This window comes from Erpetoichthys calabaricus, chromosome 1 (assembly GCF_900747795.2).
Source record: "Erpetoichthys calabaricus chromosome 1, fErpCal1.3, whole genome shotgun sequence".
NCBI classification, from domain to species: domain Eukaryota; kingdom Metazoa; phylum Chordata; class Cladistia; order Polypteriformes; family Polypteridae; genus Erpetoichthys; species Erpetoichthys calabaricus.
The window spans coordinates 161,171,890-161,191,321 of record NC_041394.2 but is presented as its reverse complement, the minus strand read 5'-3'; the positions used below and the strand labels follow the sequence as shown (position 1 = coordinate 161,191,321).

The following is a 19,432-nucleotide window of genomic DNA, read 5'->3' as shown; positions in this document are numbered from 1 at the left end:
TTATTATTATTAGTAGTAGTCGTAGTAGTAGTACTGTATAATCATTAGTGATGCACAATTCTTATGGGTTCGCTTCCTGGGTCCTCCCTGTGTGGAGAGCGCTTTGAGTAGTGAGAAAAGCGCTACATAAATGTAAAGATTATTATTATTATTATTAATCATTAGTGATGCACAATTCTTAATCTTCATTCAGTAAACAAGATGAATATTACATACTGGACAGGCTGTCTGGGGACTGTTCCTGCTTTGTGCCCTATGCTTTCTAGGATTGTCTCCAGCTTCCTCATGACCCTGCTCAGAATAAAGCAGGTTTAGAAAATAGATGGATGGGTATATCACTCTTTATTGAGGTACCGTGTTTCAGTCAGTCAGGTTCGAACACGTTTCCAGCAATCAACATGTCCATTTGACTTATCTATCTATCTATAAACAATTATAGGCATAGTTACGAGATAAATTTTGGGTTCATATCCTACATGTGAAATATATGGCAGTTCCATATTATTGATCGTAAATGAAATTATAATTACAGTACAGTATATACTTTATAACTCCTCTTAAAATTAGTTCCTGGCTCTGCTCCTACAAACAATACATCTTGGCAGTAGTCAAACTGACTCAAAAACACGCCTGAGAATGCCTGAATGTTTCTATGTAATAAAATCAACTTCAAAAGAAGCATGGTTAGCTTTGAAACCAGGCTTGCCCCAATCACCCTGCCCTCCTATTTCCTACTTTAAACAGGTTATGAATATGCTTTTCCAAATAATCACTCCCCCTGGCTGAAATATTGCTGTTGAAATATAAATTGACTCAAAAGAAAAACAATGTCCTGTAAACCTGAAAATCAAAATAAATATTATCATATATTATATAATGTTCTTTTCATATGCTTTTGTTTCTTCCTCATAGTATTCCAGCATATTATGAAACACAGTCTTTCTCACTGAAATCAATGCTGACTACCCACCAGTGGAATTTCTTTGTTATGTTCCAGTAGAGAACACCCTCACCACTTGTTGTGCAAAATAATTAATACGTTTCCTTTAAGTATTTTTATAAAAATGTTTATAACAACTGTTACTTTTGTCTTTAAACAATTAAAAAAAATCTATCCTTAAGATAATTTCTTATCTACAAAATATTGCTTTTTATATTATGTGAAAATGTCTTCATGCCAGGTGCTTCAAGCCTGTTTTTGGATGATGGAGATGGTCCAATTTGAGCTACAGTGTTCTAGGTTTAATTATGACTGTGTGTGCACAGATATAAAGTATTTTTTCCAGTTAAGCCTAAATTCTCCTCAGTTTTAATATGAGCAGCGTCCTTTTCTTTTTTTTTTTAAGTCATATGTTTACACTTCTGTTTTGAGCGTTGCAAGATAGCAAAGAGCTATGAATATTCCAGTACCATTAGCTCCATTAAGGGCAGATACAGTAATCTTCTTTAATAAAATCCCTTTGTGCGTCCAGGTGTCCGTATGTGTGTCTTCTGGTGAAGTGCGCATGCGCGGGGTTTCTGGTGAAGTGCACATGCGCGGGGCACGGTGCAATGCGTGATATTACTGTCAGAGAAAGTTAGAGGCGTTTTACGGAAATACAAACCAGTATTACTGCGAGAGGAAATTAAAAGTACACAATACAGTGACGCATATTACAGCCACATACAAGCCAGTATTACTATCAGAGGAGATTAAAGGCATATTACCGACGCGCACGCCTGTATTACCGCCAGAGAAAATTAAAGGTATATTACGGACGTACAAGCCAGCGGACGTACAAGACAGTATTACTGTCACAGAAAATTAAAGACACACAATACACGGCGGCAGCCCACGAAGAATGGTCAGCTCAGCAAGTAAACATCAACAAAAGAAAGGCTGAAAGAAAGAAAAATACGACCAACAAAAAGAACGGTCAAAGTCCCTTGCCATTTAATATAGACTGTTCCTACTAATGTTTATGCACTACTGTTCTAGCGCCCGTTGCACTAAATTTGAGTAAAGATACCAAGGAAGTCTTACACATGCTTCTTCCAGTACATGAAAAAGAAGACAGCAGTAAAATGACCCTGTTTTAAAAAAGCAATGATCCTACATTTTTTCAATTATTTGCTGGACGTTCACTATCCAGCAAACATCTAGCAATCTTATCATACAGCTCAAGAGACATGTGTTTGAGTCATGCAGAGTGTGTAGTCTGCATGTTTTTTTCATGTTATTGTGACTTGTCCTTTTTAACCTCAGAGTTGTTCAGTTCTAAATTAAAATTGTTGCTGTTTCAGTTTAGGCTGTCCATGGCCAGTTTTCTGCTAATGAGTGGTTGTGAGGCCTCATCTTATTTAAAGTTTAGATCTGTATTTGCTGTATTTTGTCAGAAAATGATCTGAGGGTATCACAATGGTGTGATATAAATTGAGAAAGATCCGACATCACCATCACATTGTTTTATTAATTTTTTTGTGATGTGAATGGTATGCAAACATTCATGTTTTGCTAGTCAGAGGAACATATATCATCAGTTACATACATTTATGGTAACATTAGAAATGTCTGCTGATATAAAGGAAAATTCTGATGTTGGTCCCACTAGAATTTCAAAAATGCTACTTCTCACTAATATAACCATTCTTTCCAAGTAATGCTTGATTGTTTCCTTAATACCCCTTTAATTGTCCTTTTAACTGATGGAAGGTTGTTGACTTCTTCACTTATAAATAAAAATAAAAAAAAATGTAAATTTAGAGCATCTAATGTTTTACTGTCTGTATATTTTACTTCACCCTTCCTATTCCTAATACACTTTGTTCCTCCTTGATTGGTCTAAAATACCAAAAGAATCTTTTTGTGTGCTCTTGCTTTTTCCACAATATTTCTCTGTAACTGCCTTTTAACATCTATACTAATAAAAGGCAAAGCCCTCACTCACTCACTCACTCACTCACTCACTCATCACTAATTGTCCAACTTCCCGTATAGGTGGAAGGCTGAAATTTGGCAGGCTCATTCCTTACAGCTTACTTACAAAAGTTATGCAGGTTTTATTTCGAAATTCAAAGCGTAACGGTCATAACTGGAACCTCTTTTTTGTCCATATACTGTAATGGACTGCAGCTCGCTGGCCGTGGGAGGCAGAGTTGCGTATCGCGTCATCACGCCTCCCACGTAATCACGTGAACGGACTGTGAACGCAGTACGTACCCAAAGAGCGCTGAAGAAAACATTCATTACACAATTGAGAAGGCAGCTAAACAATAAGAAGCAAAGCACGGTGTAAACCGTAAGTTTAAATTAAGTTTATAGAAACGCTCCCGCTGCCGTTTGCAATACCATATTCGTGACATACAAGTTTAATGAGAAGACACGAGGTATAAACGAGACTTTGAATCACTTTGTAACGGAGTTAAAATTGCTGTAGCGAGAAACTTTTAAGTGCCGGGTCTTAGCTAACATTAAATAAAGCCGTGGACATCACAACATCACACAAGAGAGCGGCTCACGTGAACATATGAAGCGACTGACGCATACAGACATATTCATGAGTGCAGGTACTTCGGAAACAAAGCACCGTGTAAACCTAAAGTTTAAATTAAGTTCATAGACCTACAAAAGGTTGCCATTGATTTAAGGCAAGATTGCTTTTCTCCTGTACAACTATACGTTACATTCTCAACAGTAAGCTTGCACAGCTTGGTCATATTACAACCGGAGTGCTGAACTGACAACGTGGTATACAAAGAGGACTATAACAATCGTAATAAATGAACAAAAAAACAGTGGAGAACCCGTGGATTAAATAAAAAGGCTGCTTCCTTGGCGAAGCAAGGAAAAAGGAAGACCTTATATGGCGTTTGTTTATTAATCAGCGGAAGAGAACTATAACAATCGTAATAAACGAACAAAAAAACAGCGGAGAACCCGTGGATTAAATAAAAAGGCTGCTTCCTTGGCAAAGCAAGGAAAAAGGAAGACCTTATATGGCGTTCGTTTATTAAACAGCGGAGAAGCTGTGTAAAGGCTGCTTCACAAAAAAACAACAGAGCGCCTTATATGAGCAGGCAGTCAGCTAAAGAAGGGAATCAATAAATAACTATAATCGTAATAAACGAACAAAAAATAGCGGAGAATCCGCGGACTACATAAAGGAAATGGGTACTTGAACAGAAAAGTGAGTCTCAAATAGCTACACAATAACTATAACAATCGTAATAAATGAACAATAAAACAATACAGAACCGCTAAGCAAGGAGAAAGGACAGCCTTATATGGCGTTCGTTTATAAAATAGCGGACAGGCTGTGTAAAGGCAGCTTCACAAAAAAACAGATCCTTAACAAATTGTTATTGGTATATTTTCCCTCAATTTAAAAAGGTTTTCTTTTCTTCTTAATAAAAATTTAAAAGCAGTACTTCGCTGCTGCGAAGCGCAGGGATTTGGCTCTCTCTCTCTCTCTCTCTCTCTCTATCTATATATATATATATATATATCTTTATTCAGTCTGTCTTTTTTATTTTTGCCACATCTGCCCAAAATCTGTTCTGTTAAATGAATACTCCACATAAAAATACTATTTTTTATGTTACTTACCTCATTGTAGTGGTGGCAGAAAAAAAAATCTCACGTTTTCAAGCAGAACATAAGAGAAAGAAGTTTATGACATTACAGAAGGCAATAGTGACCAGAGTTGTATAAAGGCAAATAATATGAAAAACATCAATAGAAAAAAGAAAAAAAGCTCACATTACTGTACTCGTGTCACACAATCTACATACAGTATACAGTCGTTATGTTCAAAACATGCAAAACATATGCATATTTGCTGAAACATTCGCAAATACTTACTTCATGAATTATCACCATGCACATAAACAGGAAATATAAGGCCTAATGGGACTGGTTTCCTTGCTTTAGAGTTTTTTGTTTCATTTTTCGACAATGAACTTTGTTGTTTTAGAATTTCCACTAATTGCTTGTATTTGCGATTATGGACTTCCATTAACACAAAGGTTCTAAAATTCAGACCAGGGAACTACATGTGACTGCAGGTTTTGCTACAACTTTAATTTAATTAATTTTTAAGTCAACTCCTAGCCTAAGTTTCTATATTTTGGGGTCAATGTACAAATTTAGTAATGTAATGTAGAAATTACAAAGCTAAATTTGATACATTTTATTAGAATGTACTAAGCATTTATGTATGTTACAGAGGAATAATTCAGAGTTGTTGTTTTTTTTAACTTGGTTTTTAAGATATTCATTATCATAATCATGATTTTCAAAAGTGTCGTGGGTATTTAGTCCATTATTTAATAATAGGCACATTAGTCTGTCTGACACTGAAGTAGTTGTAGTCTTTCTGCATTCATTGTCATTTGCCTGGGAGTAATAAGTAAACAACAAAAAAGAGTTAAGCTTTTAAAGCTATAGCAAAAATACAAATATTTCTAAATGTCTTATTGAATATAAAATTACATTGGTTTGCTTTCTGAATGCAGAATTGCAGAATAAAAGAAGAGAAAAAAAGGCCAGCTAATTAACTGATATCAATTAGAGGTAAAATGACTCACTGATTGCAGAACTGGTTGAAATATAAACCTGCAGCCACAAGGGGGTCCCTGGAGAGAGTGCACTGGATTGACACGCTGTATGTCAATTCATTAAAGAGATTTGTCTCTTGCTTCATTTATGGGCTGAACTACTTTAAAGTCTGACTAATATTGTTGTTTTGAAACATTAATTATTATATTTTATAATGGAATTAATATATGAGGCAGCTCATTTCGTTATCATTATAGATTAGCCATGCATACAGAGATAGGCACTTGTTTTATTTTTACTTGGATACACTCATATTTTCTTTACACATTCCAAGACAGATTAGATTATCTGATGATTGTAAAATGGGCCCTCAGTACATGTTCTGACACCACGTAGGTGACAGAGATTTTTTTAAATAAAGGACCAGAAGAAGAGAAATGAACCAGTAAAAACAAGCAAAAATTATAACCAGGAAGTCAATTAAACACTATAGTCAAGCCAAAACCAAATTGTGTAGTCAAAAATACACAGAGCAGAATTCATTTACCAGAAGCTCTAACCAAATAAACACATATTATTTTTTCTTGTTTTTGCACAGACTCAGATAGGGAGGAAGTGTTTGGCAAGAACTTTACACCTTTGATCTTGGTAGTGAAACGTAAACACTTCCAGGTCAATTGTGTAACAACTCCATAACAAAACTCATTCAAATTTACAGAATCCAAAATGGTTTCAAAATAGTTAGTAACATACTAGAATAATCCTCTACAAAGATAATAACAATGGAATTGAATTCTACATCTTCCAAAACCAATATTCACATAATAAGGAAAGCAAGCATGGTCTTAAATGCTCACAATAAAATAAAAACTAATACCAATCTTAACAGAATGAATATATATATATATATGGATGTTTGTGATTGTGATGTCCCTTGCAAATTTTGTTCTTACCTTGTGCCTATTACAGCCTAATGGGCACTTGCTCCCCACAACCCTTAACTGATTAAACAAATTAGAAAACGGACAGATTGTTGGACGGACAACTCATTCAAAAGCGTATTGATACAAGTTAAAATGGTTTCAATTTACATTTGATTGGCCCACCGTAATGCACTCTAAAATAGTGCTCACATTGTCTACTTTTTCTTCCTGAACTAATTCCATAATAAGAAAAAATGGAAATAACAAAAAGTTTGCTTTTTACTTGAATGAGCAGATAGGTTTTCTTATTATATTTCAGTAAAACCATGCATGATTTTAAATTATAATCATGATTCCCATAATACAATTATAAATTTAAGTGTCTTTCTTGGTTGCTGAGGATTTAGTTAAAAGGCTTCCCTGCTTGTTTGCCACTAGTAACTGTGAAAACACAATTAAATTTTTTTAAATGTATCCAAAAAACATGTTCTTTCTGTTTTAAATGGTTACTGCTGCTTTAATAAAATAATGTAATACTGAATATTTCTTTGAATATAAAATGGCCATATGGCAGAAACCTGACATGTTACCAGAAAATCTTAAGCTCTGATATAAACCTGGCCCATCCTGAACTTTCTGCTCCTGTTCTCTAGTTTGAGCAATCCTCAACTAACCACTCATATGCCTTCTCAATGCATTTTTGCCCCTGCAGTTTGAATGCAAGCTGTTGTGGTTTCATAAGTCCTATCTGTTCCACAAAAGACCCCAGTGCCTCACATGTTTATGCTATCCTATTCAACACCATGATTTCAGACATATGTTAAACATTCTAATCTCCTTTGTCTTACTTAGGCTAGTATGTGGCACAGGCAGAACATATCCGAAGACCACCTTGTCATGTATGCTTTTCATCCAGTCACTTTGTTTGTATTGATCTAAGGCTATTAAATCAATTGATCCAAAAATTAGATTAGATATCATTAGATACCAGCTAATCCAGCACCTCAAGCTCAGGGTCAGTGAACTGGAAGAGGAGTTGACTGGCCTATGTTGCAGTAGAGAATTGGTGGACCTAGCCCAGGTGTCCTTTAGAGGAATCGTGTGCACACCTAACGTAGTGCATGAGGAGATTCCAGACCAGACATGTAGAGATAGGTGGGTCATGGTCACAAGGTGTAAAGTAAAGGGTGTACATTAGCATCAACGCAAGAATTAAGTGTCAAAGTATTTTCACGTCCTTTCAGAGTTGAACAGTGTCTTTGAAGATTCTGAGGTGGTAGGCAGGGATGAGAAGCCCCAACGGGCCATGTCAAAATCAGTTCCCAGAAAGTGAGCGGCAGTGATAGTTGGAGACTCAGTCATTAGGGGGAGTGAAACACAGGTTTGCTCCAGAAACAGAGAATCTGACATGGTGTGTTGACTTCTGGGTGCACAGGAGGGAGGCCTCCATGGAAGGGTGGATAGGTTCTTGGCCAGAGCATAATAATATAATATCTTTATATATAATATACTACCATGGCTGTTCGTTTGTCTGTCCAGGATATTAAATCACCTGTAGCTCGCAAACCGTTTGACCTATTGACCTGAAATTTGGTTCATATATACTACATGACATCTACTATCCGCTTTCGGGGTGATGATTGACCTCCAAGGTTTTTCCTCTTTTTATTTTTATTTTATTTTATTGTAGAATCAACTCTCGGCAGTGTCCAGCAGGACAACAGTGCGGCGCATGCGTATAGGCGCCATTCTCATCCCTACCACCTTCATCATCACTTCCCCTACCTCTTCATATCATGAATCATTCTTGAGGCAGATTGGAGACTTAAGTGCCAGCTTAAGTAAAAAATTAAAGAAAATGTATTAAGTAAGTGCAACACAAACACTGACAATCAGTTTTAACGCAAAAAGATGCCGACGAAAGAAGAGAACAAGCAGGCTGTTAGGGTGGAGAAAAGAAGAGCTGCTCAGGAAGCAGCAAATGTATCAACCTCTGAGCAAACGAATGCTAAACGTACAGAGAGAGAATATGCTCAAGTTAAGTGTATTTACTGCATGTTATCGTTCAATGCACCATTACTGGTAAATAATATAATACAATTCTCAGTGTTTTAGAAAAGTGCAGATGCAGAGACTAAACCTGTTAAGTTTAAGTTTGGTAGTGCAAATTTTGAGCAGATGAGGCTAAGTCTAGGAGGATAGACTGGGATAAGCTTTTAAGTGTGGAGACGGTCGAGGAGCAGTGCAACAGGATTTAAAACATTTTACATGTAATGCAGGACAGGTATATACCTAAATTTAAAATTAGTAAGAAATATGAAAATAACTCTGCAATGGGATAATAAAGAGTTAAAAAGAAGCTGCAAAGGAAAAACAGGCTGTATAAGGCATATAAAACTAATAACTGCAATGTGAATCATAGGGTGTATGAGGACATGAGGACAACCATTAAGAAGGATATTAGGGAGGCTAAAAGACAGTTGGTGAAAGATGACCCATAGAGATTCTTTCAGTATTTTAGAAGTAAAAGAAGAGTCAAGGAGGAGTGAAAGTGCAACAGGCATAGTAAAGTGGAATTAAAAAATGTAGACAGCGAATTAACAGATACACTAAAATTTCATTTTTCTGAGGTCTTCACAAGTGAGGAAGTACAGTAGATAACCTCCCAGCAGTAAATTGGACTACTAAGGAAGTACAGAGGGATTTAGAAATTGTAGAGGGAGAAGTACTGCTTAGATTAAACATACTGAAATCAAACCAGTCTCCAGGACCTGATAATACTTAAGAGTCCTTAAGGAGGTTAGTAAGTACATATATAAACCTTTGACACATATTTTTAGGAAGTCACTCTTCACTGGGAAATTCTGAAGGACTAGAAAATGGCAAATATTATCCCGTTATATAAAAAGGATGGCCGGGCAGATCCAAGCAACTGTAGGCCACTAAGCATAACGTGCATCACAAGAAAATGAATGTAAGGAATTATTAATGATAAGATTGAGCAACACGTGGCAAGAACAGGAGTTTTATTGAACAGTTAGCATGGGTTCAGAAGAGTGAGGGTATGTTTTACTAACATGCTGGAATTCTATAAGGAAGCAACAAAAGAATATCAAAGTGGAACATATAATATTATTTATCTTGACTTTCAGAAAGCATTTTATAAGGTTCCGCATGACAGGTTGGGCATCAAAATGAAAGAAGTGGGAGTTCAGGATGATATTTGTAGATGGGTGCGAAATTTGCTCACACACAGGAAGCAGAGGGCTATGGTGTGAGGAACCTTATCAGAATTGGCTGATGTTAAGAGTGGTGTTCCATAGGGGTCAGTGCTAGGACGGCTGCTATTTTTAATATACTGTATATAAATTGGATAGGAATATAAGTAACAAGCTACTTAAGTTTGCAGACGATACCAACATAGGTGGATTGGCAAATAATCTGGAGTCCGGTTGAATTATCACAGAGGGACTTGGACAGCATACAGGCTTGGGAAGATTTGTGGCAGATAAAATGTAATGTCAGTAAATGTAAAGTATTACACATAGCAAGTAAAAATGTTAGGTTTGAATACACAATGGGAGTTCTGAAAATCAAAAGTACACCTTATGAGAAGGATTTAGGAGTAGGCTTAGTTTAACTCATTCAAAAATTGGACTGTAGCAACCTTATTTTTTCAGCTAGGTTGGCCAGGGAAATGGAGAGTATGGAATGCCAAAAAAAGAAGACATCATGTTGGAAGAGAGTTTGAGGAGCTGACCTTACATCTATCAGTACACAAAGGAGTGTGAGACACTCCATAGCTGATGTCACTTCTGCGTCCGTCCAGCTGGACATTCCCCTTCCTGCCACTTGAACTCATAACCCGGAAATCAGCTATCTTATTTCAATTCCTAAACAGAACTCCAGTTTGAAAAGATTACTCCGATTTTATTGCATATATTAATTTACTTTTTGCAAATACAATTATTTGGCATAATCAAGGTGGTGCCCCAACTCTTTATATTTGTTTGTGTCCTATTTTACAATAGATTATATCTCTAGCCAAGCTGGTTTTGAATTGTCTAAGCCACATGTAACCAGTAATAAACGCATTATAAACAGTATATGATGAGGGATTAATGTCCACAATTTAAAAAAATATCCCTGTCATTAATTGTTTGATGAAATCATGCCAACTCGTGACTTATAAAATGACCTTACATAGAATCAGTGCTCTAGCTAGTAAATCCTTCTATGTAAAGATTAATGAATAATAGTGATGTTGTTTCAGCTCTAGTGCGACCCTAAAGCAAGAGAATTTATTAACTTACTGCACTCCTTTTATCTTGCACAGCACATCAACCATCCTATGCACAGGAAAGAGCACAAACTAGATTTAATTTCAAAAGGATTAAAAGCTGATGTGAGGCAGGTTGTGGATATCGGCATATCTGACCATTTTTGTATTCTCTTTAATGTAGAAATACTGGAAACTAGAACTAAAAAGCAATACATTATTAAAAAGTTTTATTGTAATGCATTTGGAGCATCTATGTTTGCTCATATTCTCAATTATCAGTCTGAATGTAGTGCTTGACCTAGCACAGCCAGCAATATTATCAGTAAAATGGGTTTTCTTTTCTAAAGTGAGAGCTGCAGCTGACATTGTGACCAATGAAAAATGTGTTAGGATATCATCTAGCACTATAATACCTTGGAAAACTCTATACAGTGTCAGATCTTAAGGGAAAGTGCCGTAGGGCTGGGCATAAATGGAGGAAAACTAAACTGACAATCCATTCTGAAATATTGAAACACATACAGCCAAATAAAACAAAGCAGTCTGTCTTGAGATGCATTCCTGTGTTTCTAAAATGTTAAACAATAATGCTGAAAATGCAAGATTTTTATTCTCAACGACTGATTGTCTTCTAATCCTAGTTCACTCAGCAGCCTATAATACCTCCCTCCACACTGAATTTTGTAGAACCACAACAGGCTTGTTTAGATAATTAAATTCCTTGACTGAAATGGGCTTTCCTAAACTTGGTAAGATAATTTCTCAACTAAAACCTACCACTTGTGTCCTTGACGTAGTCCCAACAGCATTTTTAAAATAAATTTTGGATGTGCTAATTGATAGTGTACTTGACATAATGAAGTTATCATTAGATACAGTGATCTTCCCAGATTGTCTAAAGGCTGCAGTAGTTAAACCCCTGCTTATGAAAAATACTCTCGACTCCTCTGTACTTGACAACCTTAGACTTATTTCTAACCTGCCTTTTTTAAGTAACATTCCAGAAAAAGTAGTTTTTCAGCAATTAAATTACTATTTAAATAAACATTCTCTTCTTAATAAGTTTCAGTCAGATTTTAGAACAAATCATAATACAGAAACTGCACTGCTTATAGCAGTGAATGATTTAAATTACCTTAATGTAGGCAGAGACCATATTGTTGTTCTACAAGACTAGAATACAGCACTTGGCACAACAGACCACAGATTTCCAATAAATCACTTTGGTCAATGGGTGGACCTCTCAGGCAGTGTCTTCAATTGGTTTCAGTCTCATTTAATAGGTAGTTCTTTGTTAGTTGTGGTGATTGTAGTTTAGACATACATGATATTATATATATGACATTCCACAAGGATTTGTTCTTGGCTCACTGTTATTGTATATGCTTCCATTAGGCCAGATTATCTATTAACACACAAGGTGAACTACCTCAGATTTGTAGATGATACATAGATTTATCATTCTATAGCACCTGATGACCCTGATGCTCTGGGCTTTCTAACAAAATGTCTGTCTTGTATTTCTGAACAGGTATCTAGTAATTTCATCAAGCTAAATAAGGAAAAAACAAAAATCTTTGTTGTTAATAAAAATGGAAATAGTGAGGGTATTAGAAATACATTTAATCCTTTATGAGAAAAGTAGTAAACAATTTTGATGTAACCATGGACTTCTGACCTAAACTTTAAATTACATATTAACCATATTAACAAGACTGAATTTTTCCATTTAAGGATAATTGTGAAAGTTGCAAGATGCTGAGAAGATACAGTAATTCATGATTTTGTTTGTAGTTCCCTAGATTACTGTAGTATACTCCAAACTGGTGTAACTAAGAAAAGATGGTTGTAGCTAGTCCAGAATACAGCAGCAAGAATTTTAGCCTGAAAAAATAACTTGAAAACAAACTTTAAAATACTACTCACTGTAGCTTTCGATAATCTTGCTCCTTCCTATATTTTGGAAGTGGCTATCCCCATACATTCCAAGTCATAACCTTAGATCTCCTAATAGAGGTCTGCTCATTAATCAAAAAGCCAAGCATAATGGCAATGGTTAGGAGGACTTTCACTGTTATGATGCAAAAGTCTGAAATACTTTAGAAGTAGAAATATGGCAGGCTAACACTGTAGATCATTTTAAAAAAACTCCTGAAAACTTCATTTTTTAATTTAGCTTTTTACGTAGCTACATTTTAGTTCTACCAATAATAAACTAGATATACAGTACATAGAATTTTCATAAATTTCAATAAACCTGGAATCTTCTTGAATCTTTACTTTTCTTTATTTTTTTTCTGGCTCTTCTGTGGTGGTGTTCTGCACCTCCACCAGCTCATCAAATTCTTATACAGCCACCTGTAACGTCTGAAGTTTTGAATGAAAGTTTATACCGAAACCTGCCTTAAGACCCACTGCCCAACGCATTGAATCGTCTAAGATGAAGCCTTAAAAAAACCAAACAAACAAACAATAAAGAACTACTTAAGTACATTTATTTTAGGCAGAATGCCACAATGGGACCTGGGTGGCCTTTTGGCGTGGAATCCCTACGGATTTTTTCTTTCTCCAGCTTAACTGAAGTTTTTTTTTTTCTGTCTACCCTGGCCAACTGACTTTATAATCGAACTACCATTTTGAGACTTAAAAAAACAGTTCTATATTTAAGGGCTCTTATTTCTCTTAATTATATATCTGTCTTATGTAAATGGGAATTATTTATTTTTTGAATGCTATTCATGCATTATTCTTATATAATTTTAATGTTTTTCTTTGCATGTAACTACTTCTTTGTCATCTTGTACAGCACTTTGAGCTAAATTATTTGTATGAAAATGTACTATAGAAATTTCTGTTGTTGTTCCCCCTGTTCTATGTGGGTTTTTCTCTGGGTGTACTGTTTTTCTGCCAGATCAAAAAAACATATACATTACACTAGTTGTCAATTCCAAACTGGTCCTACACTCTTAAAAACAAAAGTACCAAAGTGGTTGTTCAGAGCGGTGCCATAGAGAAACCATTTTTGTTTCCCAAAGGAACCATACATATGAAGGTTCCAGAAAGAACTTTTTATTTAGATAAGTAACAGGTTCCATAAATGATTTGACTTGTGAAATACCAATGGGTTCCTGATTTTGAATAAACTCTTGCTATATAACAACACAGGCTAAGTGCAGGTTTTCTTGATCTGTCAGTATTTTAGTGGCTATTTTAACATTTCTGGTTTGTCCTCATATTAAGAACCTTTTCAAAGCCCAAACAATCATTTTTATGCAAAGAACCCTTCCCAGCATGAAATTGTTCTTCAATGAACCACACAGCTCAGTAAAGTGCCATTAAAGAACACATTTTTTCAGTCGTCCAGAGTTTGTACAAGTGTGTGTGAGTGGGCCCAGTTAAGGAATGATATCCAGTCTGGGGCTGTTTTGTGGTCAGTACTGCTGGGATATCTCTGGCACAGTCAGAAGAAATGTATGATGCATTTTATACGCAACTATTTATTGACCTGCAGGATTTATTGCAATATTTTTCTTACAATAAGAAAGAGGAATACGAGAGGAAACCTACTTCCCATCGCGAAACACGGGAGAAACCGTTAAAAGATGACATATACGACGACTGGTTGTGATTTTCCAGCATTCCAGAGGTAGTGTAACGAGAGGGAGCAGTGATAATAATTGCACCATTGTGCAACAGACACTCGTAAAATAGGATGGAAATTCACGAGGTGTAGGGATAGGGTGGAGTCGGGTTTTGAACAAAGCAACTGGAGTATAAAAGCGGTGCCTGCGTTAAAAAAAATTTAAAAAAACAAATACATACATAAAGTACCAATTAGCATTTGTGTTTTACGTATTAACTATTCGTATAGTAATTAATATGTATATTTCACGTACAGTATGTGATTGAGCACAATGAAAAAGCAATGCTTCAGACTGAAAGAAGGATGCACCAAAAATACCAACGCCCACACTGCGCCGGACGTCGCCTACAGCTTCACAGCGGAAACTGAGTCAGCAGGACTGAAACATTAAGGTCACAAAGATAGATAGACATTTAAAACTTCAAAACAGTAATATACTACGCATAAAAACAATCTACTGCAAAAACACAAAGTGCAAAATGAATCGGATAAAAAATTAATGTCTTGAGCATATGACCCATTATTGTTAATTTGGAGATAAATAAAACAGGTGATCGATATTTTTTTCTCCTCGTTGTATCATTTTTTTATATTTACTAATTTGTTTTTGCATCTCTTTTTCAGTCTAGGCGGTAGGCTGTTGTTTTCATCAAACCCTCTGCATTAAGAGGAGTGGCAATTTATTTTGTGTTTTGTTAATGTGATTATATTATTTCGGTTTACATCATACAGCAAAAAAAAAGAAAATCCGTATTCGGCATTGATTGCTCTGTAACACAACCTGTTGCAGTCCTCGCCTTGAAACCCAATAAATAAATAAATAAATTCCTTGTGGTAAAAGACGATAAAATCAATCTTTTATCTGTTTCATATCACCCCTATCACAGAAAGAGGATTTTTGGGGGCTTTTATGAAGTGTACTGCTACGTGTAGATTTTACACAGGAAAAGTTTCGGTGTAAAAGATAATCGCGTTCAGCATGCAAAGACATTTTGTTTACACGGGCTGATTTTTTTTTTACTTCTTAGTGAGACGTGTTATGTTGTATTCTTGCATTCTTATTTTGTTACTTTCCTTTCTAATTCTTTGGGTGCTTATAGTCGTATTAGTATTGTAGCGTCGAAGGAGTATCTTGATTATTCTAGATTTGTTTCTGTCTAGACTCGTAACACCTTATGTACACGAGAAACCACATTTACTGGAGAAATTGTAAATTGGGTGCTGTAATGCAGTATGCAAAACCCCAGACACTGCTGTATGGGTGCAGCCTTCTGCGCACACCCTTAACATGACGTAATTCTTAACAATAGGAAATTACAGCAATACTCCTACCAGAAAGCCTTCTAAAATCAAATACTCCCATTTATTAAAAATGAACTCTAGCTATGGCTGGAGATGGGGTATGAAAATGGGAGTTTACATTTCATTTAGTTTGCCACGCATAGTGAGATCATTTTGACGCTAGATTAAATATTCGCGGAAAATGTTTAAAGGGTGGGATACACACGGATATAATAGTGCAGATAGCCAAATATATTTTAATATACATTTGTCTTTTGCAGTTAAATCGTGTCAATCGTGATTTTTCAAAACTGCAAAGCACAAAACCGTTACATTCACGCTTTTTTCTTTTGGCTTTGTTGCATATATATGTGTGCAAAGTATCAAGATGATCTGCTGTCGCTCGTAAAGAAATGGAGTTGAACATTATTTTACTAAAGCACCTGTTTACACATCTGATTGATAACTATTCAAAGTGGTATCATTCTTTACATTTTCATTTTCTGTTATGAATATGATTTTTTTTCTTTTCTCTCACCGTGTATCTTCAACAGTAATGCATACAGTACTGTGCGATAAACCAAAAGGAAGTATGTCTTAATTTCTTTCAAAATGTAAAACGGCCAGTACTCAAGGCAGGGATTTTCCTAAGAAGATGGCGTAGAATTCATGAACTGCTGGTATTTGGAGAGAAGAATAATAAGTAATAATGTAATAATAGTTGAAAATTATTTTTTACATACCCAGCTTCCTCAGCAATAAATAGACTCCTCTCTTCAGTGTGGTTGGTGACTGTGTTTTTTTTTTTCCTAAAAGAAAGGGAGTCAATTGCTGAGATTTAAAAATATCCAAGTCATTGATAATTAAAATTTAACTACATTCCCCACAATGCTACGAAACGGCACTCCCTTTTGGTTTCCTGTCATCGTTCCAGCCCAGTTTCTGCTAAGTAACGCCCTCCTTTCAACTGTCCTCCAAAAAGAAGTCACTTTACAGTCGCTCGTGATATGAACATCCAATCGCCAGAGGCAGCCTCGTTCTGGCCATAATCCAGGGGTATAAAATCTTTGTCCCGGTTAGGCCGTCCCATCTGCGCATTTCGGACGGGAGCTGTGGTGTGTGAGTTGCAGTCGGGTGCTGGTTTCCTTTTATCTTGCTTTCTGTTTGACAAGAGTAAAAGAACCAGAGCTCTGTTAATTATCAAGTAGCGCTTTCTGAGCTGTAACCATGAGGGAAATCGTGCACATTCAAGCTGGCCAGTGTGGAAACCAAATAGGCGCCAAGGTGAGAGACGCAAAAAAAATTAACGAGAGATTTTCTTGATTAAGGAGCACTTGATGGCTAAAACAGGCAGGTTCTTCTGAATATGGTTCCAGCAAATGTCATTTGTTTTTCATTGTTCCAAAAAAGTAAATGTTGGGTTTGGGGACAAGTAGCTGTCGTACTTAGTAAAGCATGCTAGCCTGTCGTGCATATCGATATAAAAATAACATGCATTATTAAGTTAAGAACGAGAAAGTGCTGCAGTAGCTGGTGAACGTGTGTTGTAGTGAGGTAGACAATAAGAAATATGAAACTAATGCATATTTTGGCATTGTAATTAATCTGAACAATTTATCTGTTTTTAGGAATAATTTATTTTCAAATAACACGATGCGCGTTTATTCTATTGTAATTGTTTCTTTGATTTAATCAGTAGACATGCAATTTATTATTGGCGTAGATGTTAATTTTCCACAGATATTGCTGATAGACATTAATCTTTATCCAAATCGAAGAATAGAACCGTTATCTGAACGGAATAAAAATGGCCGCTTATTTAAGTACGAATCAGCAATAGGGTTGCAGACTGAGATCGGGAGCTGATTGGAGACTGTCTGATAATGCGGTAAATCCAATAGCATTTTTTGGAAATACCCGTCCGCACCCATCTAGGCTTCTATTGCGAGGCGTTTTATTTTTCTTTTTGTACTGCATTCCTGAACCTCGCCAACGTGACACTAGCGCCATTTTATCGTTTCATTTTTAAATCTTTAATCTCCATTGTTCGCGCCGCGTAGCTTCAATTTCCCTAAAGGCTGGGCAAGTCGCGCCATTTGCATGAGCTACAAACTCGTGTGTTTTAGTTGGGCGGCTTTAGAGTTTAACATCTTAGATGAAGATATTTTATTACCACAGGAAATCGACGAATAGCCATTTGCCGCCTGTGAAAGAGGTGTGCCTTTCATTTTGAATCTGTACCTATAAAGTAGACAATAGTATTATTGATTACTAAAATGACGCAAATGAATCGTTGGGTAATATACACTTTTTCATATCTACGTGAATGATCGATCCATTTTTATTTTGTTTTCTAAAATGTTACAGGGTTGATTGCCAGATCGTTTCTAGTCGAAATTTTTTGTACACTTGCTGATTGCAATGTTGCACCAAATGCTAGGTTATGTATTGGCCGTGGTGATATTGCATATGCGTACCCACGCTGCAGGAGAGATGGGTGTTGGTTATGCACGGTAGTGGTAGGGGGAGGTGTCTCCATTTTTCAGATGCAGTAGCTAAAACGCTGTATCGCTACGCATGCGCCAATACGAATGGCGGGCAAGGGACAACTGCGGGGGAGGGGAATGAATGCGCACATCTGCCTAAAGGGAGGACATCGATTAGCTTTGTTTCGATTTTATTTTAGACCAAAGTTACTTTTCCAGCAGGGTTCGTAGATTTTTTTTAGGATAATAATAAATCTAATAAAACCAAACCTTATTAATAACGTTTTTGTCAAATTTGATGCATAGGTTTTTTGTTTGTCTTAAAGGGGATGTTTATGTGCGAAAGTTTGTAATACAAATAAGCTGGCCATCAATTTTCTGAACTCCGACCAAAGCAGTATATCTGTCTAGGATGGCTCACTCTTAAATACACTTTGATAATTTAGAGTTGTTACTTGAGCTAACAACATGGCTTTGAAGAAACATCAGGCCTTGATGGAAATCTTAGACTATAGACAAATTAAAGTATGGAGATGGGAACAGACACCTACAGTGCTGCCAACCCTCAAGCGGAGGAACGCAATAGCGACTATAGTGATGTGGCGAAGCAGTGCTATTCAGCACCACTAGGTGGCACCAAAAATCAATTAGATTATTGGGTGAACATTTGTGTTAAAGGCTTTCGTGTTTGATGCATACACAGTAGTATGCGAGACGCGAGTTGTTTCTGATCAAAAGCCCTTTGACACAATTAAAATGAAATTAAACGTTTAATTAGGCTTTCATTAGATAAAGCATTTTGTCAAGATGTTTCAGCTTTTACACTCTACAGGTACAGTAACTGATAATTTGCTTCATATACATCCTCAGGAAAATTTCATTCGTTCCATCGTTTTAGGACTGTAAAGCACACTGATTGTCATCACATTGGCTGCCACTTTTATGTGGCTTTGCTGGCGGAAGCTATGTTAGCTGACCTAGTTTCAGAGAAACCTGCTGAGTTAGTGGTGCTGGCATGCCTAGGAATTGTAGGCTGAGAGGTTTGGTAAAATAAGAATGACATGTTAATTGTATGAATGTTTTTCAGAAGTTTAGTTCAGTCTGATTATAACAATTTTTAAAGTGGTGTATGGTGTTAGAGTTCAATTGTCACCATGTTTGTTCAGTTTATTTAATGCACACTTGTATGTTGTGCAGTATTACAGTAAAGTTAAACATGTTAATTGCATGCATCAAAAAAGCACATTCATAGCATGTAACATGCAAAACCTATTACTAAAA

General features: G+C 36.1%; 1 protein-coding gene across 1 annotated transcript in view; it reads left to right on the top strand.

Annotated features, from left to right (window-relative positions):
- Positions 1–16,744: 16,744 nt before the first annotated feature.
- LOC114656456 (tubulin beta chain) overlaps positions 16,745–19,432 on the top strand; it is a 13,451-nt gene continuing 10,763 nt past the window's right edge. Inside the window, exon 1 of the mRNA XM_028808119.2 lies at positions 16,745–16,949. Within this exon, the coding sequence (XP_028663952.1) occupies positions 16,893–16,949 (57 nt within the window). The 5' untranslated portion in view covers positions 16,745–16,892. The remainder of the gene's footprint in view (positions 16,950–19,432) is intronic.